The sequence below is a fragment of the Colletotrichum scovillei genome (assembly GCF_011075155.1).
Source record: "Colletotrichum scovillei strain TJNH1 chromosome Unknown Contig00006, whole genome shotgun sequence".
Lineage (NCBI taxonomy): Eukaryota > Fungi > Ascomycota > Sordariomycetes > Glomerellales > Glomerellaceae > Colletotrichum > Colletotrichum scovillei.
Genome location: NW_023336264.1, coordinates 2,400,364 through 2,421,186, shown reverse-complemented (window position 1 = coordinate 2,421,186; position 20,823 = coordinate 2,400,364). Strand labels below are relative to the sequence as shown.

At 55.4% G+C, this 20,823-nt stretch overlaps 5 protein-coding genes across 5 annotated transcripts; 3 read left to right on the top strand and 2 right to left on the bottom strand.

Annotated features, from left to right (window-relative positions):
* Positions 1 to 72: 72 nt before the first annotated feature.
* Positions 73 to 2,722, bottom strand: HER10_EVM0011627 (uncharacterized protein; the record flags this gene model as incomplete). Its single annotated transcript, XM_035481055.1, has 3 exons — positions 1,612 to 2,722; positions 1,449 to 1,542; positions 73 to 1,395 (listed from the first exon to the last, which is right to left on the bottom strand). The coding sequence occupies exons 1-3, from the start codon at positions 2,124 to 2,126 to the stop codon at positions 73 to 75; spliced, it is 1,932 nt and encodes a 643-aa protein (XP_035333406.1). The 5' UTR covers positions 2,127 to 2,722.
* Positions 2,292 to 4,157, top strand: HER10_EVM0003216 (uncharacterized protein; the record flags this gene model as incomplete). The annotated part of the gene is made up of 3 exons (XM_035472900.1): positions 2,292 to 2,308; positions 3,038 to 3,363; positions 3,412 to 4,157. The coding sequence occupies 3 exons, from the start codon at positions 2,292 to 2,294 to the stop codon at positions 4,155 to 4,157; spliced, it is 1,089 nt and encodes a 362-aa protein (XP_035332373.1).
* HER10_EVM0010411 (PHD-finger domain-containing protein) lies at positions 2,728 to 7,279 on the bottom strand. The gene is made up of 4 exons (XM_035479871.1): positions 6,206 to 7,279; positions 5,735 to 6,028; positions 5,449 to 5,687; positions 2,728 to 5,397 (listed from the first exon to the last, which is right to left on the bottom strand). Exons 1-4 carry the CDS (start codon positions 6,778 to 6,780, stop codon positions 4,706 to 4,708), a joined length of 1,800 nt encoding a protein of 599 aa, XP_035333243.1. The 5' UTR covers positions 6,781 to 7,279; the 3' UTR covers positions 2,728 to 4,705.
* A 949-nt stretch (positions 7,280 to 8,228) lies between these two features.
* Positions 8,229 to 11,781, top strand: HER10_EVM0011513 (uncharacterized protein). The gene is made up of 2 exons (XM_035483148.1): positions 8,229 to 9,892; positions 10,216 to 11,781. The coding sequence occupies exons 1-2, from the start codon at positions 8,860 to 8,862 to the stop codon at positions 11,106 to 11,108; spliced, it is 1,926 nt and encodes a 641-aa protein (XP_035333390.1). The 5' UTR covers positions 8,229 to 8,859; the 3' UTR covers positions 11,109 to 11,781.
* A 2,483-nt stretch (positions 11,782 to 14,264) lies between these two features.
* Positions 14,265 to 20,029, top strand: HER10_EVM0002284 (uncharacterized protein). The gene is made up of 3 exons (XM_035482888.1): positions 14,265 to 14,628; positions 14,798 to 15,334; positions 15,437 to 20,029. Exons 1-3 carry the CDS (start codon positions 14,590 to 14,592, stop codon positions 19,451 to 19,453), a joined length of 4,593 nt encoding a protein of 1,530 aa, XP_035332261.1. The 5' UTR covers positions 14,265 to 14,589; the 3' UTR covers positions 19,454 to 20,029.
* The last annotated feature ends 794 nt before the right edge of the window (positions 20,030 to 20,823 follow it).

Here is a 20,823-nt window from a genome sequence, read left to right as displayed (position 1 = left end):
ATGAACGGAGAGCGGGACAGTTGTAAAGTACACCATTGGCGCTAACCTACCACCAGGAACTAAATCCAACCCTCACCCCGTCTTGGGCCCCCTTTCTTCATCAGGAACCCGTCTAGATGTCTCACTCGACGCAACCAAACCCTCCCGGCGTCGATCACTCTCATCATCCTCCGGCTTGCCCTCCCGGGTCGCCCATCCATCAACGTACCGTAACGTCTGCCGGCTCCAAATCTTATTCATAAAGAACAACCGCACAGGCACCAGAATGATAATAATGATGGGAAATCCGGGCGCGGCAACAGTCAACGTGACGCCAAAGACAATACCCGTGAGCACGATCTGCGCGATCGTGTAGCAATGAATCCCCATCCAACTAGCGCCGTGAGGTAAGGCAGGCAGCTCCGAAATGGGCGTCAGAAGGTGCCAGATCCTCGTCAGGATCGGGTTCACAGACAGTGACTGGAAGCCCATGAACATGAAGAGCCCCGCAAGGACCGAGGTCGGCGTGAAACCCAGCACGTGCTGGAACGGCGGCGAGACGAAGAGCAGGATACCCGCCGCCTGAAGGAAGGCCGAGTACCGCTGCTCGTGGACGCGCTGGACGGGTTTCGCGGGGGGTCCCTCGCCGGGCCCTTCCTCCTCGGCTTCTTCGTCGACGGGCGGCGGGTCCTCGTAGACGGTGTACATGAGCGACTCAGAGTGGAGCGGCGCCTGCGGGAGGAGGCCGTTGGCGGGCGGGATGCCGAGGATACCGCACATGATTGTCGTGATGCCCAGGAGCATGACGTCCCACGCGTACCCGCCGGGCTTCTGTGTGCCGTACCTCTTGGCCGTGCAGATGATGCTGCTAATCTCGTGGTCAAAGTAGAAGAGGACGGTGATGATGATGCCGGGAATGATGGCGATGAAGATCCAGCCGATGGGTAATTTCCAGAACTCGACGAAAAAGTACTCGCGGCTCGGGGACGACGGCCGGAACGACTTTGAGACCTCGAGCCTGTTGTGGTCAAGCGTCGCCAGGTCGCCGACGTACGGCATGCCGATGAAGAAGACGATGGAGATGGCGGCGGCATACTCGGTCAGGCCCATGCGGATGTACCGGTGGAATAGCGGCTTCCACGACACGGCCGTTGACAGGGCGATGGCGAGTAGGCAGGTGCCCGCGGCGCCGATGATGGAGTAGAGGAAGGCGGCGAGCGAGACGGCTGCTTTGGTTCGCTGGAGCTCCCTGATGGCCTTGTGGAAGTAGATCACGCTGTTGAGGAGGGAGAAGATGTCGGCGCTGAAGTCGGTGACGTATTGCATGGTGTAATCGTGGGCGTTGAAGATGGCCAAGAGGAAGTGCATCCAGCCCGAATGGATCAGGGACCAGGCCATGAAAGGTAGGAAGGGGATCTGTCCGTAATTAGTTTACTGGTGATGTTCAATTCTTCTGAAAGATGATTTACCTTGAATGAATTCTCGCACAGTGTGTAAATGTTCTCTGCCAACACTGAGAACGGCCCCGTAACACCAAGAATCGTCAGTGGTTGAGCCGAGAACCTGTGGGAAAATGTGTTAGATGATGATGTCTCGGGGTAATGAATCTCTCAGGCGAGCAAGACAACTCACAAGGCAAAGATGATGCCGCAAAGCCCAGTACTAAACACCACCTCGATCGTGCCCCACGACTCCCCGGTCAAAACATACAAGTCGCTCGCAAAGGTGATGCCAGGCAAGATATTGGTGAAGAAGACGTATACCGCGCTCGCCAGGACAAGCTGATTGAACACGGTCCAGTCAGAGAGGTACCTCAATCTGAAGTTGCCAAAGTCCTCCTTCAGCAGCCTGAATGGCCTCAACTTGCCATCTCTCTTGACGTAGCCACGCCATCTGTGGTTGTTCCTATTGCTGGTGTCATTGTCGCTGCTGCGTCTTCCACTTCGGCGCCCATCCGAGCCCGTATCGTGGCCCGAAACTTCCTCCCGATCTTCTGCCTTCTCAGTAGACCTCCTTTCCACCTTCTCGCTCATGAGGCCGTGCGATTCGCGGACCGGTGTTATGACATCGTCCTGGTGTCTAGGTGATGTGGCAGAAGGTGGTCCGCGGTCATTGTCTGGCCCCGCGGGCGTGAGATTTGGAGGCATGTGGGAGGAGGCTTTCACGACTATCAACACAGAACGAGCCTGTGCGAAGTCCTTGGATACACAAGAGATGAATGCCCAGTGTGATGACAGTAAGAACAGGTCTCTTAGACGGTTCTTCACAATACAGAAGTAGTCATATACATGATCTTGCAAGCCCAGAAATAGATGAGAACCCAAGATTCGTACTGAAAATAGACAAGAAACACTCGACAAAAGCCAGAACGGTTAAACGGCAGAGGCGTAAAGAACTCAAAACGCTACAAAATACCGCTAATGCAAACCTTTGCTCATCCCAACGAACTCCATCTTGCAGCCCAAGGTCCATGGATTCCCTTGACTCGAACAAGTTTTCCCAAGCACCGTTACCAGGGCTTCTTAGAAAAGAGAAGGTTCGGGCCCCGTTTCGACAAATCGACATCCCACCGTTCCCCACGTGCTCATTGGCCAGTCTTGGCAGACCATAACCCCACTGACAGCCAAGGGTACGTAGTGCGCACGGTCCAAGCTGGGATACCTAGCTCTCGAGGCTGACGTCATGGCTCGTCGGCGTCGGGGCCAGTAGGTTGCCCCTCCTCCCTTTCCAGGGGTCATCAGCAGCCATAGCCAATCAGAAGATGCGACAGCTGCGAGGCTATCGGACAATCGGCGCCAGGCTGAAGAAATTTCGACACGAACCAACCTTCATTGCTCCGAAGTTATCAGCTTCAACCACCTGCAAGCGTCAGCCCCCCATTCCCATCACCGAGCGCTTCTTCCAAGGAATTCAATTGCTCTCCCCCAACGATGAAAAGGTGATCGCAAGGAACGGATCCTTAGCGCAAGGGTGCCCAAATCCCCCCCCAAAAACCCCCGTCCCCATCCCAACCCCCCACAACCCCGGCGATGCTGCTCCCGACCGCCGCGCGCCGGAGCGCAACCACGGCCACCACCGCCGCCTTCGCGCCCCGCCTCCGCTTCGACGTCTCCGAATCCATCCCCCGCTCCTACTACCTAGGCCACCACCACGCCGCCCTCCGCGAAATCTCCTCCCGCCTCTCCGACGTCGGCCTCGTCCTCGAGTGCCGCGACTACCGCGTGCCCCTGACCAGCTGGAACCCCGTCCTCGACCGCGCCATCGCCGGCCGCGAGCGCATCGTCGTCTACACCCACCGCGACCTCGGCGCTGACAGTCCCGCCTCGGTAGAACAAGCCCTCCGCCGCTTCCACAACGGCACCGGTCGCTCCGTCACCGGCGGCGGCGGCGGCACCTCCACGACCCGGCAGCGCGTCGTCTTCTGGCGCAAAGACGACCCCGCCACGACTAAACAACTCCTCTCCGAGATCCGCAGTGTCGCCCGCTCAGTCGACAGCCTAACCGGCATGCGCGCCCTCGTCGTCGGCATGCCCAACGTAGGCAAAAGCACCCTCCTCAACAAGCTCCGCGTCCACGGCATGCACAAGAAACAATCCGTCGCAAAAGTTGGCGCACAACCAGGCGTGACGCGCAAGCTCTCCTCCCCCGTGCGCATCCTCGACTCCGAGACCAGCAGCGCCGGCGACAGCAACGACACCATGGGCCTAGGCGAAGGCGTCTTCGTCCTCGACACGCCCGGCGTCTTCATGCCCTTCGTCTCCGAGGCCGAGAGCATGGTCAAGCTCGCGCTCGCCGGCTCCGTGAAAGACGACCGCATCCCCATGGAGATCCTCGCCGACTACCTCCTCTACCGCCTCAACCTCGTCGACCCGGGCGCCTACGCCAGGTACTCGGAGCCCACGAACGAGGTCAACGAGTTCCTTACGGGCGTCGCTCGTAGGACGGGCAAGCTCAAGAGCGGAGGGGAGGCCAACGCCGACAGCGCGGCCGACTGGATCGTCAAGCAGTGGAGGGTCGGGAACCTGGGCAAGTTTGTGCTTGACGACATCACCGACGAGGCCTTCAAAGACAAGGAGCTGGCGAGAGAAGGGCAGGGCCCGCTCAGCATGAATCAGGCGCGGAGAAAGGAAAAGGAGGCGAGGAAAGAGCGGGCAATGAACAAGAGCAAAGCGGTTTGAGGGGCACAAAAAGGAGTAGTAGAATTGTCCCGTGTGAGAATTATAGAAAGATACCCCAACACTCTGTATCAAAATACATGTAAAGTAAAGACGTTGCCTCGTATGAGAGCAAATTTTGTACACCTTATCCTTCAAGACAATAAAAACCGAGTAGATCGGATTGGAAAATACTCGAGATGAAAAAGCAAACTCAACCGAACTTGAGTGCATCACTAACAACGTCGACCGCAATCTTGGAGACTCGCAAGTGTCCGGGTATCCGACAACTCTCCTCGAACCTGACAGTATCAACTGACAGTAGAACCACACAGCCAGTGCGTACATGAGCAATGACTTGTGATTGAACTGCCTTCCAGTCTTTTGTTCGAATATCATTTTCAACACCCCAAAACAGACCAAACGCCACGAAACATCAAACCGTACAGAGCCGCCAAATGCCGTCGAGGGCAGACTCTTAGTATCGTACTCCGAAACGAAAGCAACCATTCGGCTTCAAGTGAGCGACTCTTCGCTTATATAGAGGGCAGCTACGGCCAATCTAGGCCAGCTCATGACGCATATTGATTCTGCCATCGCAGCAGGTCTCGCGTGAGGGCATCCATCATTTCCACGCAATTCAATGCTTTAAAATCTTTCGACTCCGGCCCATTCCCGTCTGTTGCCGCAGTGCCGATTGGTGAATTCTTTGCTACTGCGGAGTCGCCGTTGACGCTAATCTTGGGCGCATCTGGCGCAGCCGTTGCGCGAGGACTTTGTTGTTGAGAGCTATTCTGGCTACTCCTTGATCCCGGTAGTGCTTCGCCAGCCAATTCCACTTGTGTTTTGGAAATGAAGTCGAGGAACGCCGAAACTCTGCGCTTCATGTCGTTCATCGATACTTTGCTGTGCGCACTATTTGCTTTTGTCCGGGTGTGCTTAGGGTGGTCGGAATGGGACTGTTTGCTGGTACCAGCGCCAGTATGGTCGTCATGATTCCGGCCGATGTCTCTAGACATTGACCTTGCTGGTGTGTCTTCGTTATCGTCGCGGTCTTTTGTGTATTGATTTCGACCCTTGCCCCTCTTCTGGTTGTTACGACTGGTCTTCTTGTGTGAGCTCCCGACCGGTGCCTGATTCGCAGGCGGAGTATCCGGGGTCGGGGCAGAGGACGGGGGCGCCTCGACAGGCACCACAGGCTCGGTGGTTGGTTTGACAGCAGGCCGAGCTGTCGCGAGGGGGACCTCTTCTGACGGATCCGATTCTGCGCCCACGTGAGCTTCAGATTCCTTACCCGGATTTACAGGAGTCGTACCCTCAGCTCTCCTACGATCTGCACGACCCTTCCGTCGATTGGCTGCTTCCGCTCGCTGGCGATCGCGCTCTTCTCGATCCGACTTTTCACGTTGCGTCCGTGTGCCGCGAGGCTTCTTCGATTGGCCATTTCTACCAGTATTTTCTTCGTCTGTTTCATCCTCGATGGCTTCGGTCTTCTCTGGGGGCGGCGACATTGATGGCGAACTGGTTCGCTGTCTCTTCAAGCTTGCCGAGTTCCTGGGACTGTTAGCGGGAGTCAGCGTAGTGAAAGATTAAAGACTCACTCAAGACTGTCACTGCGACCTCGCTTCGTTCGTCTCGACGTAGTCTCCGTGGGCTCCGAAATGGTTTCTTCTTTGCTGGCCTCGATGGCCCGCCGCAATTGTTCATCCTCATCGTATGCGGCATCCCGGCTGTTCATTGTTGACCTCCGCTTCGAGGCCTGGGTAGCAGAAGAAGCGCGGCCCCCGTTCCTGCCTGATTCTTTCGGCGATCTGGTGCCATCCTTGACTAAGGATGCGGCTCGGGATGTTGCGCGCGACGGACGATTGAGAGGCAAGTAGTTCGAGTACCGTTGTCTGAGAGAAGAAAAGTCAGCATTATTAAGGTAATAAGAGGTGTTGTTGATTGAGCCTCGCCGCATCCGAGTACAAGTCTTCCAGTGACCTCGCCGCCGACCGACGCTTTCCAGCCAATGGCGGATTTGTGGGCGAACAAGTCACCGAGAGCTTCTGGATGGAAGGTGGATTGCTTACCCGTTGGCTGCTGCGTGGATCTTGTGCAAATCCCTGCGACACTTTTCGCAAAAGTACTCATCGGGAGAGCTCTCCTCGGTAAAAATGCCGACACAAGCACCATGCTGCCAGACTTTGCAGACGTCGCACTGGACGAAGAGACCAGAGACCTCATCTGACAACTCGATGCTAGCGAAGAAGTCGGCCTCTGGGTTGTGTTTCCCGTGCTTGGAGTCCTCTTCAAAGGGCGGAGGTCCCGGGTATTCGTCGAAACCACATACGCAGCGTACGGACTCGTCGTCCTCTTGGACGTCGTCGCTGCCGGTGGCCATATCGTAGGGGTCGACACGAGGCTTGTCGCGAGCGTCTTCTTGCGCGCGGGTTCGGCGCCGTGAGGGGAGGGCGTCCTCCAGGTCTTCGGGTGGCTCCGAAGAGAGCGAGGCGCTCGGGGTGGACTTGGCGGAAGAGGTCTTGTTGAGGGATCTGGTGGTTCGTTCGCCGCGACTCGAAAGACTTGAAGTTGTCGAGGATTGCTGTGATTGAGAGACTGTGTTGCCTCGGGCTCGTGAAGAACGTCGAGGGGAGGGTGGTGCCATTGAGGCAGCGTAAGGAGACGGCGGAGAGAGAGGAGGAGGGTGGAGGAAGAGTTCGGAAGAGCGAGGAGGAGGGGAGGAAGAGTCGGCGGCGGCGGCGTGTGAGTGACGCAGTACAGAATGTCGCAGTCGCAAGAGTTGAAGCCAGAAGGCAGAGAGTAGAATTGGAATGTCGGGGCGAGGGGGAAGATTGGTAAGGTAAGGTAACGAGAGTGGGCAGAGAGCAGGTCGGGTGGGTTGTTGTGGTTGTAGTGGGAGGGCAATCGTGCGAGCGAGAGAGAGAGAGAGAGTAGGTAGCAAGAAATGGATGGGCGCGACTCGCAGTTCGGGCTAGTGAGAAGGGAGGATTCGGGTACTCGAGCAATGCTTTTGAGGGGATCGAACAGTTCGCATATCTGACAATCGAGGACAAGGTAGATTCATGTCGTGACGGGTCGGTAGAGTGAAGAAGAGGAGAGAGAGGAGCCGACGTGGGGAGGTGGAAAAGGTCAGAGAAAGAGTGCGCCCTGGGAGAATGGTTCTCTGGGTGAAGGAAACCGACAGGCGACAGAGCAGCAGCACCACACTTCTTTCGGGCTTGTAAAGTGTGGTGCGGCAGCCTCTTTGGCTCTGGCGTGCAGGAGCTGCCACTGCCACTGAGGTGCCCTCCGAGTAACGCACCCAGGGAAAAGAGCAGCTTTGCGGGGCTGGGGCCAGGTGCTGCCAATGGGCTGCCGTCTACCAATGGCTACACAAGTGATTGTGCTGCATAAGTCCCTGCACAAAACAGAAGAGAGAGGAAGGGACCTCGGGCAGCGGAGGTGGGATGGATGGGAATTATGTTGTGCGTCTTCAGGTTGTGCTGTGCTGCCGTCGGAAAAACCATGGCGATGACAGCCTGTGTACTAGCGACTTTGGGCGGCACTGTGCTTCTCCCACAAATTGCCCTCCAAAAAGGCAGAAAATCGGAGTACCTGAGACCAGCCAACTGAGCAGCATCAGGGATTTTCTTCCGAACCCACCTACCTAAGGTACCTTACAGAGTACACCCGACAGCAATTCCCCAAGCACAGTCCCCCGCCCAAAGCTACAGTCCATGATTTTCCCCTGCCAACGGTGCTCGTCTAATCTAGAAGCCCAATTTACCACCCGCTCTCCCGCTGTCTCTCCATTCTGCATTCTGCGGCGAGTCACTTTTATGCACAGCACACAGTGTGTGTGCATCCCTTCTCTTTCCACTTCAACCTCAATCACTTTAAACCCTTCCGTGCTCACTCGTCACTTTCTCTCGCCTGTCCGCCTCGAGCTTTGGGTTCTGGATCCGTCAGGTAAACCCCCCCCCCCCCCCCAAAAAGGCCCGCCCCAACCTCCCACCCCGGCCAGTCCATCCGCAGCGGAGCCCTGGCTTGCTTATCTAATGCGTTTCGACCGGCCCTCGTTGACCTACGTCTCCTAATCACACACCAGACATTATCAAATGCTGTCATTAGCAATCAAAGCTGGGGAATTCGGTACCAACGCTGACTTTCCCACACTTCATTCAGAGCTCGAGCAACCTAGCAGTCGCCTTTGCATTTTATCTGAACAGCGTCTTGCGCCTGACTGCACACTCTGCTTATTCTAGCTATTGGGTGCCCAAAGTCGAACACGGAGCAAACCCGGCCGAATTCTGGTGGACCGAGTTGGTATGCCCGCTCCCCTCTTCTGGCGAACAAGTAAAGGTCCGCTCGTACCTTACCTGAGCCTCTTTGCGCAGCGCTCCCTTGATTCCTTCAAGGGTAGGAGGGAACTATCGATCGGACCTGGTTGAACGTGTAGCATATGTTTGTCTGGCTTGTCGTTGGGCCAGCTCTCTATTGCCGACATACGCTGATGGTTGGGCAAACTCAGGATTCAAGGGTTACGAGCTCCTCCCGCATTTAATACGGATCCATACCCCCTCCTCTCGAACCTCCCAACCCACCACCGAACGAGAGCCTTTTTTTTGCTTCAAGCAACACCAATACGAGCCCCCCCGTCGCACTGCTAGCAGCCTCAAGCTTCGTAACGTGAATCGCCCTGTCCGCGTTGGCCTGCCTTGCATGGCTTGTAGCATGAGGTGTTATGGGTATGCGTCGCTCTTCTCCAAGTTCAACTCCCGCCACCACCTTGCCATACCCACCTTCTCGACCACTGCTTTCGAAGGATGCTGCCACTATAGCCCTCCGGCGAATGTCAGGCGCTGCCTCGCCGGCGCTCGAGACTCTGGAGCTGGCTGTGGCGGCCGACTGCACAGGTCATGCGCCTTTAAAACTCACCGGCCTAAGGCTTTACCATTCGACCGAGAAGCTTGCTAACCTCGATGGTTCTTATGCGGAAGCAGGTCATAATCGAACAATGTCTCCCGAAAGCGTCTCCTCTCTATTCCCCCAGAGGCCGATTCGTCCCTTGCCGAAGCGTCGCTTGAGGGAACGCCTCTCTCCCGAGGTGGCAGACTCCATCGAGTACCCCCCTGCGAACCACAACAGTAGTCCTCTGTTCTACTACCCAAATATCGTGCGAGATGAGATGCCCTTCAAGGCAGGAGGCTTGAACGGTGCGAGTCGAGGTAATGGAGGGTATGGAGGAGCACCCCGAGGAACCCCAGCGATTGGAGAGAGTGACGAGGAGGAATTGGCGCTGAGCAGCAGCAAAGTGGTTCGGCGTTCACATCCAGAGATACTCAACCGCGTCTCAACGAAGCCTCCGAAACCGGAGCACTCTAAGCACCCCAGTCCTCAACCGCCTCCTTCGACGACATCCTCAGCAGATGGGTACGAATCGTTCGAGAACACCAACAACAAGAAGAAGAGGAAGATTCCGACTGCTGGAGACTCGACACTATCTGGTGTACACTCCATGGGTGATATCAACTCTATAGGTGTATCAACAGTCATGTCTCCGTCAAACGACCACGGTGACCTTGCTGGATCGATACCACCGTCATACTACGGGGCTGGAAGTTTCGTTGGAAACAATCAAGGCATCTCAGGACCAGGACGAGGCAGATTCGGAAGATCAAGGAATGGCAGAAGTCCGCTTAGGGCTCTATCCGACGCAACAATCAACTGGGTGGGCAGGGGAGCCAAGATCCGGCCGCCTCAATGGGCAACGTCAAGTAAGTATGAAGATCTGATCCCCTGTGTGTTCAAGACAGAAATGAGATGGGAAAGGCGGGAGAAGCCTGATGGGATGCTGCAGTGCTTGATGGATGGGGCGGTTGCTGTTGAATGAAAGGGAAAGCGGCCGCTGCACCTCACAGCAGGTTGCTCCTGCACCCTTTGATTTCAAACGCAGGCATCCACGCCCTTGAGTACAAACACCGGCTCCTCAGCTTCTTCACCTCGACCTTTCCCACAGCGATCACAGCATCCGCATTATTTTGCGCATTTGTCGCAACGCTGCGTTTCTGGGATGCGCCGCTAATTCTTACATCTACAGACGAAAATCCCGGCATCATTTCAAGTGCCATTGCGAATGCAGAAAAGGTCCACTCAGCTCCGGGTCAGGAAAACGTGAGCCTCCTCCATCAGCAATCCTCCAGCGTCAAATCTAGCCCTACTGCCACTCAGTTCACCTTCACTTGCGACTCCCCAGTTCCAAAGCCTCACTGGCCCGGAACTGATCCTGCGATCTCCCACCCCGGATACCCCAGACAACCCAGACACGCCTCGATGGCGACACAGACTACGCCAGATGCCGCCGGCACGGAAACTGGCTCAGGCGATCCTGCGCCTGCTGGCAAGAAGGCTCCCCGGCCCATGTCAAAGAAGAAGCGCCGTCAGCTTGCTGAGAAGGAACTGCGTAACGCAGCCAAGTCACGTCGTCAGGAAGCCGAGGAGAAATACTACAAAAATCCACCCAAGCTCGAGGATATGTGGATTTGCGAATTTTGCGAGTACGAGAGAATATTTGGCTCGCCTCCTTATGCCTTGATCCGGCAATACGAGATCAAGGACAAGAAAGCCCGCGAGAAGGAGTCAGAGCGGAAGCGACTCTTGGAGAAGGCCAAAACCAAGGGCAGGAAGGCCAGGAAGCAAGCCAAGTCCCCCGCCAAGACGACTTCATCTCACAACCACACCGAGGACCAAGGCGCTCGTGCTCCTGTGGACCCTGATGAGAGCAACTCCAGTCCTGGCGATGACTATCTTGACGATTATCCGAATGGCAACTATCACAACGACGAAGACTTTGAAGATACATACTCTCAGGACGACCCGCCGATGCTGCTCAGCGACGACCCAGACCAAGAGTGTACTTGCCCACATACAACCTGCAGCGATTGCGGCGGAGACCAGAATGAGGTGGATGACCCCGGCGAGGCAGTTGACTGAAGAGGTCCACTCGCGGGCTTCCTGGGGTGCACAGCACTGTGATTTTGGTGACCGCGCGTGGTCTCTTTCACTTACCCATACTTCATTATACCCGTTATCGCATCAATACAACAGCACAGCATTGGCCTCACAGGTCTCAGCATCGGAGGCTGATCATTGGTCGGTTGGCTGGCAAGTGAAGGGAACGCCAACCTACTTGGACATTGCTTGATGATATTGGAAGCATCATGACCCATCAACTTGGGTTTGGACAAAGGCGCCTTTCAGCCACCCTTTGGAATACGCCCTCATCATCAACATGTTTTTATTACTAGCGACCACCATTTTCAGCAATGGAAGTTAACAACCGAAAATACCAGAAAAAAACAAGGCAATACTCGTCTCAGAGAGTTCGAGTTCTATGCCACGATGATGGAACGCACCAAGCATTGCCCATGCCTTCTAAGAGACCGTCGAGCTAAGAATCAAGCTCGTGGTGTTGTCTGTTTGGAAAGCTGTCGAGGGAGGCTTGGAACTTTAATCAGCGGGTCAGGATGGATATTGGTCCAGCCAGGTCTAGACTTTTGAGGCTCAGGAAAGGGAGACGGGAGGTTGTCAAACGCCTCGTGAAGGTTACTTGTCAAAGATACACACACATACCCCTTACCCTTAGACTACATCAAGTCGTCCCCAGCAGAATTGACCACTCTTACCTGAATCTCCTCTTATTGTTTGTGACTTTCCCTACCGAACGATGTTTAAGGGTATCTTTGATAGACCTTCACTGCCCCGGGCACAAGGTTCATTGGAAAGACCCGTAGCTCGATGCACCCACCAGGTATGACGTCACGGATCTCTGCACTGACTAAGGTTGTATTAGCGGTAGGTCTAGCCTCCTCCATCGCGACCCTAAAGCTAACGACTCATTAATTGCAGAATATTGCCTTATTAAGCGGCTCCTTCATACTATGTCCCCGTCATTATTCGGAGTTTCCCAGCTGCTCCTAGTCCGCCTCACTCATGTTGCTTGGGTCGCAGCTCGGCGTTTGCTTCTCACGAGCCAAGGAGAGGTGAGTTGGTAAGTGAGTAAATGGAAAACTCGAAGCATGGGGAACTATCTGTACGATGAATTCAATATATCGGCTCTTTCATATTTAGAACTGTTTGACGTGAGGTAGGAATTAGAACAGAAATAGCTTGGCCTGCCGGCGGAGGTCGCAGCGCAAAAGACCGGATTCCAACGCTACCGTAGAGTCTCTGACCGCGCTATCCGCCTGGGGAATGTTTGGCTCTTCTGGGAGCCAGGACTGCGTCGACGGTTGAGGATATCTGTTTTCCCTTTTTTCGTTTCTTGCCGTTTCCCCTGCGTGGCAGATCATTGCGGCTTGAGGGAGCATGCATAGACCTTGGAGGCTGATGATGTGTCTTTTTTTTTTTTCTCTGGGGGGTGATGGAGCTGTCGGTAGTGGGTGTTATTGGGGTCGTTGGAGGGGCGCCCATCTTCGGAGAGTCACTCCGGATCACATTGGTGTCATCAAAGTATCTTCTCTTTCGACATTTGACAACATGTTTAACGATCGCAAAGCCTCAATCAGGGCGGCTCGTCCGAGGTAAAACAGGGAGAATGAGAATAGACAAGATCTGAGATCAAGCTTCTCACCATCCGCTAGAGCCGTTTCCGCGCAAGCCGTCGGCGGGAGTGCGCCGGAGAGTTCCAAATCATAAAATGGGCCAGGGGTGGTGGATCACGGAGACTCGGGAGGGACAGAACAGATCAGAGTACCTACGCAGGAGAGCAGACTGGAAAAGCTTTGCTGTCAGTCGGGCCAGGCCTGAAACAACCCTGTCCCCTCCACCCACCGCACCGCAACGCAAGCCCCCCCCAGGCTCAAGGTTCTGCGAGGACGTCGATCAACTGCTCCACATGAGGTTCGGCACTCTGGAACTTTGACGTATCCGTCGGTGGGTGTGCTCGTGTAGTTTGGTATGTACATTCACAGGCGGCAGTGGTGCTGGTGGTATTCTACTGCTGTTGGCTGAGCCGCCTCTATGAGGACCATACCTCATGGGATCCACGGAACACTGGGAAAGGGCTTTTGGATCGCAAAGAAGACCGGCTCCTCGGTAGGCTGCTGTGGCTGCCTCACCAAAACAGCCGAGACTCGATTAGTTCGTTTGGTAGGACCTGTACCTTCAGAGACGTGAGACTTCTGGGTAGACTTCTCAGATACGACGGATGGATCGTCGGGGGTTGGACAGGGGGACAATGGAAACAGATAGGCGTCCCAGATTAATGCGTGTTCCTTGAGCCCATTGCGACACTGGGTAAGTAATTGTGGTATCTGGCGCGATATCTCTGTACTTGGGTATGATAGGTATACAGGTGACGAGACACTTTTTGGCTGTGTGAGCTGTGTTTTGATGACGACGGCATTGTTGGGATTTCCGAGCATCCAACCCCCGAGCAGCATCATCTTGGGCCGAAGTTTTGCTTCAGCCTTGTCTTTTCTTGGATGGAAGTGGACCAATGCCTGTGAGACACAGGGTCGCCAGGTCATCGAAGCTGTCACAAAACGTCGCAGTAGATCGCCCTCGGTAAATACTAGGTACGTAGGTAGGTGCTCCGTACAGTAAGATAGCAAGCACCGCGAGCGAAGGAATTGCCAGCAAAGTTGGTAGCAACAGCTCCCAACCCCGCTGCATTGCTGCTGCCCAGCGCCAGGCCAGCTCGACATGGGCATTTGGATTGTTAGCAGCAGGGCCCGTCGGATTGGCACCCTCTTGCTTTGAGACACTTGGGCCAGACCCGGCATGGCGTCGTCCCAAAGCAGAAAGGCGGCAGCGCCGAAACAAGGGTGATTCCAGCAGAAAGAAGAAGCCTCCAGCCAGCAGCGGAAAGGTGCAGGTCGCTCGCTGCCTCTGCGTCGCATTTTGCTGTCATTCTGTATCCGTAGGTACCTCACCTTACTCTCTGTACCTCTGTACGGATAGGTAATAATGAGTGGATAATGTACTGACAAGAATGGAATGGGAGGGAAAAAACGTGAAATGAAAGCAGCGCACAGAGCAGGGGCCCCTCCCACCCCATCGTGGCTGAATCCGACTCACCTCTTCCGTCATCATCCCATCGCATCCCGTCCCATCCACGTCCATCCCTCTAATCCACCACATCTCCCACCCCAGCTCGCCCATTTTCCTCCCCCCCCCCGGAACATCACCAGTCAAAGGCGCAGACGTCCACCAACACCACCACCCTACGCCCTCTCTCTCTCTCACTCTCGGCCTCCCCAGGACAAACTCCAACTCTCCAAAGTCATCCAAGCTACCTTCCCCCTCTCACCACACCCGTGGCCTTTGTCCCTCTGTCTACCTTTTTCTTTTTACTTACTTTTCTTCCTGCGCTTTCGTATTTCTCCTACTACACCTTTAATTCCATGCAACCTGCTACAAAACCATCTCAGGCCATGCGCCGTTGATCGATATTCCCGAACCCAAAGCAAACATGTTTGGAGGTTCGCGAAGGCACCGTCAGGCCAATCAGGTATGTCGTCATTGTGCCGACTGATGCTTTTCAGCTTTATAGTTTTCTCACCGCACCGGTTTGCTGCATGTTTGTTCTTCACCACCACCAAGAGCATTTGCTCCCATGCGACTTGCGCTACCTTCCTGCTCGGAGTCTGTGGTTCACAACTGATCCTGTTGCCATCTAGCCATTGACCGCCGCAACCGCAAACCCTAATGCTGCTACTGCAGCTGCCTCAGCATTCGCGCGACGCGCATCCAGCTCGTCTCTGTCATCTGCCGCCGCCGCCGCCGCTTTGCGATCACGACCTACGACGCCCATCAATGTAGCCGAAGTACAGACAAAGCGAACACAAAGGCGCAGTCGATCCGTCTCGTCGCAGCGAAGCCAGGATTTTCAACGGGACCTGCACCGATCGCCTAGCCAGAGCTCCATGACCGAACGCACCTTCCGCTCGCCTTCACCACACCGAACACCAGTGGCTGCTGCTGCCGATGCGCCGCCGGTCCCGAACATCCCGGACGACGTGCGATCCATCACGAGCCAGAGCTCCTCCCACAAGAGGTCGACGAGTCTACAGATGCAGCCGTTCCGCGTAGCGAGTCAGAAGAAACAAGATGGCGCCGGATCGTGGTTTGGGGCCGCGCACGAGGGCAACTTGGCCAACGTGAGAACGTCGGATGCCCAAATGCGCGTCGCCTCTCCAGAATCTCGCCCGGGAGCTGTAAGCCCAACTTCTTCTATAAACTTTTCATATCCGAGGGTGCCAGGCGCATCGCCCCCGGCATCACCAACCGTCGAGAGCATGTCAATGACAAGTAGCCAGCGATTTGTCTCACCCCGCCGAACAGAATCGGCAGCGTCGCGCAACACTACGGCGTCGGAAACCCAATCACTCGTTTACGACCCCAATTCAAGGAGGATGGTTCCTAGGGTGAACCTGCTGGTAAGCGAACAGAAAGTTCGGGATGCTGCTGAGAAACCCGTCAAGAAGTCAAAACACCAGCAAGAATTGTCTAGAAGTGGTTCCCACTTGGCCAAAGGTACAATGGGTAGAGCGCAAGGCACTGCGGTACCAACTGATGAGTCTTCGCCCACGCCCACGCCCGTACCGGCATCGGCACCAGCCCAGAAGCAACAACCGCAAGTTCGGGTTCCCACCGGCGCACCTGAACAACAAAAACATTCTCAAGTCGAGAGGACTATGCCGCCGAAGACTGTACCGACGCACCAGCAACCGTCTCCATCACCTGTCGTAACCACCAAACAGCCTTCTCAACGTGAATCTGAACCAGCTTACGCACAATCGGCAGCCCAACCCGAGGTAGAGCAGCCGACTGTGCAGGATGTACGTAAAAGTGATGGCGCTACGATTCTACCGCATTCGGAACCCCGCCAAGGCGCTCCCATACTAGGAAGGAAGCCTTCTATGGTGAAGGAGGAATCCGAGGACGACCTTGAGGACTCCTACGAGGCCGAAGCCGAGCAATCGGCAGTGCGCCACGATGTTTCTGATGTTCTTGATGCAGTACCCGTGAGGTCCTCCGCGCCTACAAAGCAACCAACGCTGTCATCCGAAAGCACAGCTGTCGAAGCTCCAGCACAGATGTCGTCTCAAAGGCAACCCAGCCCTCCACAGCTTAAGCAGCATGGCAGTATCAGGAACGGACGTGCGCACTCAAGCAGTCCTGCACGATCAGCCCGCTTTGCATTAGGCGCAGATCAACTAGCCATCAGGCACGAGCCTCCTCCGCGATCCGTCTCTCCTCGAAAGTCCGCCATGAAACACTCAGTCAGTCCATCTCGTGGTGCCTCGCCGTCAGACGAGGGCTCTGAAGCGTCCGGGCCAAGCCGGTTTGGTAGTGAGGCCACCGCAGTGGAGGCGCCGATGCCGCGTAAAAAGAGCGTACGGGTCAGCTTTGACGATGAGAACACCAAGGTCGTAGGACAATCTGCTGCAAAGCCTGAGCTGGATTCACCTCTTCCTCTGAGTCCTCAGAACACGAAGAGACATTGGTACAATCACCTGGGTAGAAGCCGGAAGAAAGATGCGGTTGCCCTCGATGAGGACGAGGTCATGCAGCCGCGACCGGCACTGCCGACATTCGGCAGCGTCCGTGAGAAGATGCCGCGGGACAGTGAAGAGGAGCGGCCGCTTGTCCGGCCCACTGAATCGCCGACGACATCTGGTCCAGATACCCCGGAACGCACACCAGACCGGTCGATCCCACTTGGTCAGTCCAACGACCATAATGTTGGCTCCATTCTCCATCTTCAAGAGCAGACGGCTAGGAACCCTGCAAACATATCGAGATTCAGAGAGCCATTGCCGCCCGTGGTAACGTCGATGGAAGGGAGCGGCTATTATTCGCCCAGCAGCACGAGTTCTGAGGACGAAGACGAGACGGAAGTTTTCCAAGATTCAGAGGTTATCCAGGAGCCCGCGCCAACGTTGCCTCCTGCTCAAGTCAAGGAGGAGATCATTGCCGACCATCCTGAATTGGTCGACCAGCCACAATATTCGACAGATCCTGTTCATGAGAATCACGCCGAACGGCAAGAAGACTTCGTCCCTTCCATCTCCGTTATCCAGCCGACACCGACTCCCAGAGAGGCAGTTACCAACGGTCCGGCCAGCCAGTCAGGTCCAAGTTACTTTGACGTACCGGGAGGCTTCCCAAATGACGACAGCGAAGACAACGTCGTGCATGCCCACGCTGTGCCTCGCACAGATGTGACAAAGCACGATCAGCCGACAACGACTGCAGTGTCCAATGGCACAGTCAAGGCACCCGTAAAGGCTATTCCTCACTCTGTTCCCACCGACGAATCTGCGTCCGAAGGCGATAGCATCTACAGTGACGCATACGAAGACCTATCAGATATCGACGGCGATGGATTCATGTCTCTCGACGCCGTCGTCGCATCACCTGTTTCTGACAAGGTCTCTCAGAAGCTCTACCAGAAAGCTCTAGCAGACTCGCATCAGGAGACTGCTCGCGACGCTGACATCTCGGGAGCACACCACGCGCCTGAGGTTTCACAAGCGTCAAGCAGCTCGCAGCAACCAGAGGACGAGTGGGAGAAGGCTAAGCTCTACTGGAAAGGACTGACAAGCGATAAGCGAAAGCAACTTGAGCAGGAGGCGTTGGAGGAAGCTGGGGTCGAAGGCGATCTCGAAGAGGTCACTCAGCCCGTGAAACCCAAGAGGAAGAAGTCTGTTCGCAAGAGCGACCCAGTTGAACAACAGCAGGCCTCTATCAACCCCGAGCGCGTTTACCAAATTCAGCCTGGAACGAGAGCCCCCGACGAAGATGATGAAGCAGAGCCTCCAATCGCTATTCGGAAGACTATGCGAGGACGGCAGGGTCAAGAAGCCGCGCCAGTTAATGGCAGACTTCAGAAGACAATGCGTGGTGCACCGACTCAGCCGTCCGCCGCCACGAATTCTGGCATGCGAAAGTCGATGCGATCGGACAATCAAGCTCCTCAAAGCTCTCATCAGGCACAAGCTGCGGCTGCTGGAGGTATGAGAAAGTCTATGAGACAGAATGGCTCATCACAATCAGGGCCAGCTCCCCAGCAACGAGCAAACTCGGCAACACTGGCCAGTCGAGATGTTCGCTCCAAGCACCTTTCTATGGAGAGCAACATGTCCAGCGTAGAGATGGCGAAAGCCATGCAGGCAGCAATGCAGTCGACACCTCGTCGACGCGGGTCCGATTCCAGCGAGACCAGTTTCCGACGGTCTCGACCAAAGCAGGAAGGATTTGGCTTCCGAAAATCGATGCGATCTAACGGAGAGGTCGAGCAGGCCGCAGCCGGTAGGAACTCGCGCTTCAGCCTCCGGTCAATGTCCCCACCTGCGTCACCGTCTCAACCACCGATCAGCATGGGCAATCGTACAACTATGCGAGGCACGTTGCGAAGTGATTCGAGCGACGGAAGCACGCGTCGCATGCGCTTGCCGTCTTTCGGCAAGTCATCTACGAAGAAGGTGACTGGAAAACCTGGAAAGAGCCGCTTTGGCGACTCTAGCGACGAAGAAGATGCTGGGCCCTCTGGATTCCGCAGCCGGTTTGTCGACTCTAGTGACGAAGATGAAAAGACAGCGCCTGCACCCGCGCCGCACAACATGCCCAAGAGCATGCGCGCATCAAGCTCTGCTGCGGCGGCTGCAATGAAGGTTCCTCCTCCGCGATACGACGAAAAGGCAGAAGATTCTCCGGACCTGCCTGACAGCAGTGACGAGGAGGCGCCACCGCCACCTGTTTTGCAGAAGCCCAAATTATCTCCTAGAAAGGTTTCTGGCGCTAGCGGCCGCCTGGTGAAGTCTCAATCGGACGGTCATGGTTTGCCGCCTCCCGGATCTCCTCGTGGAGGGCTTATGGAGTCATCCACAGCCCCTACTGTTAGCACCAGACCGAATCACGAACGCAGAGGCAGCTTCCTCTCTATCCTTCGGCGCAGAAAGGATTCCGATGCCGGGAAGATCTCTCGACCCGCCGCCGCCGAGAGCGGTGCTAGGATGGATACAAAACTCGAGCGCAGCGCCTCGGAAATCTCGGCTCTGCGTGGCACAAATGGGTCGAAGCTCCAGAAGCTGCCCATGGAGAATTGGCCGCTCGTCGAGGAGAACTTTGACGACGAGAAGCGGCCCATGACGGCTGATAACAACAAGCCTGTGGACGCATCCAGGCCGACGTTCATGAAGCGCCGGAGCACCAACCAGGTACTTACCTCTGGGTACCAAGAAGACCAAGGGAGCGTCCAGTTGGATCCCTCGGGCAAGAAGAAGAAGAAGTTTGGCACGCTCAGGCGGATGTTCAAGCTTGATGACTAGTCGTCTGGGGTATGCTGTTAACCTGGCCTCCCCAACACTACTTACACTGGCCATCACACAAAGCCCTCATTCTCAACTTTTTGTGAATTTTCCTCTGTTTTGGCATACGACACCCAAAGAAAGTTTGGTCGCTCAGCACCTTTCACTTTAACTTAATAATGGGCCAGCTCGTCTACCCAAGAAGCGGACTGGCTTCCTCACTCATTTTTCTTACATTCAAAAGTCACAAGTGGGAGCGGGCGTTTTGAAGGAGGCTTCTGGCATAGAGCATGTGCGAAAAGGAGTCAACCAACTGCTGCTTCCGTACCACAACACACACACTTACAACAAGCTTTTACTCTTCTTTCGTTATTTGTACGTGCATGAGAAGAGCGCCGCTTTATGAGAAGCGACTTCTGTTTTCCAACAATGAGAAAACGTGATTTGGGGGATACGGGGAGGAGGAGTACCACGCACACCACAATGGAGGGCTACGAAACGAGGGTGGAAGAGAATGGGATATGTACAAGCACCGCGGACTTGATTTCTTTTTATTAGTTTTCTTGTCTATTATGATACCAAACAATAACTACGGGGTATGGTTCGAATGCAGAGATGTGTGTTTTCTTATTACAACAATGACCGTGTCTAGAGGCGGTGATGCGTCTTGTTCCATGTGACGTGCTGTGATGAGTGTTGTGATAAACACCCCCGAGTCGAATTGCCAACGGGATATATTCGAAATCAAGTCAATAGCACCCCCGCCCAAGCCCAGACCAGCTACCTAGGTCTTGTTGTCTAGTTGGAAATAAGAAATCAGATGCCGGACGTGATGTTCAATCTCGACGATTCCTGGTGATCTGGTCAAAATGTTCCCCCCCTCTTCCCAACCTGCCTGAAACTCGAATTCCAAAAGAGCAACAAGAGAGCAAAGAAATTGGTTTCTAGCAGTACTGCCTAGATGGCAGTTGTCTGTGGTAAAAAGCCAACAGTCCAAGTCTCACCGTTCTCGTTGGTCAGTCTTCTGCTTCCTTTCCTCCGAGGTCCAAGCGGAAGAGCTGAGTTTGGAGCTCACACCCTCCTACCACGATGCCTCGGCCATGGGAACTGTAACCTCAACGTCGAGCGTGCACCTTCCTCCTTCCAAAGGGGTGCCCTCCATCTCCTCGATCGTAGAGCGTAAGACCCAAGTCCTCTCCGCTCTCCCAACTGCTCAGCTGACACCCGTCCGAGAACTTCGGCAGAGAGCGAGGGCTTCGGGAGAGAGCCATCTGGGAAAAGAATCTCCCACGAGGCGAGTGACATTCGAGAAGCCGAGGATGCAAAGCACTTGTTCGGCTCCTCTTTCTCCTTGCCTCTCCCCCTTCCCGAAGACACTTGCCGGTGGCGCG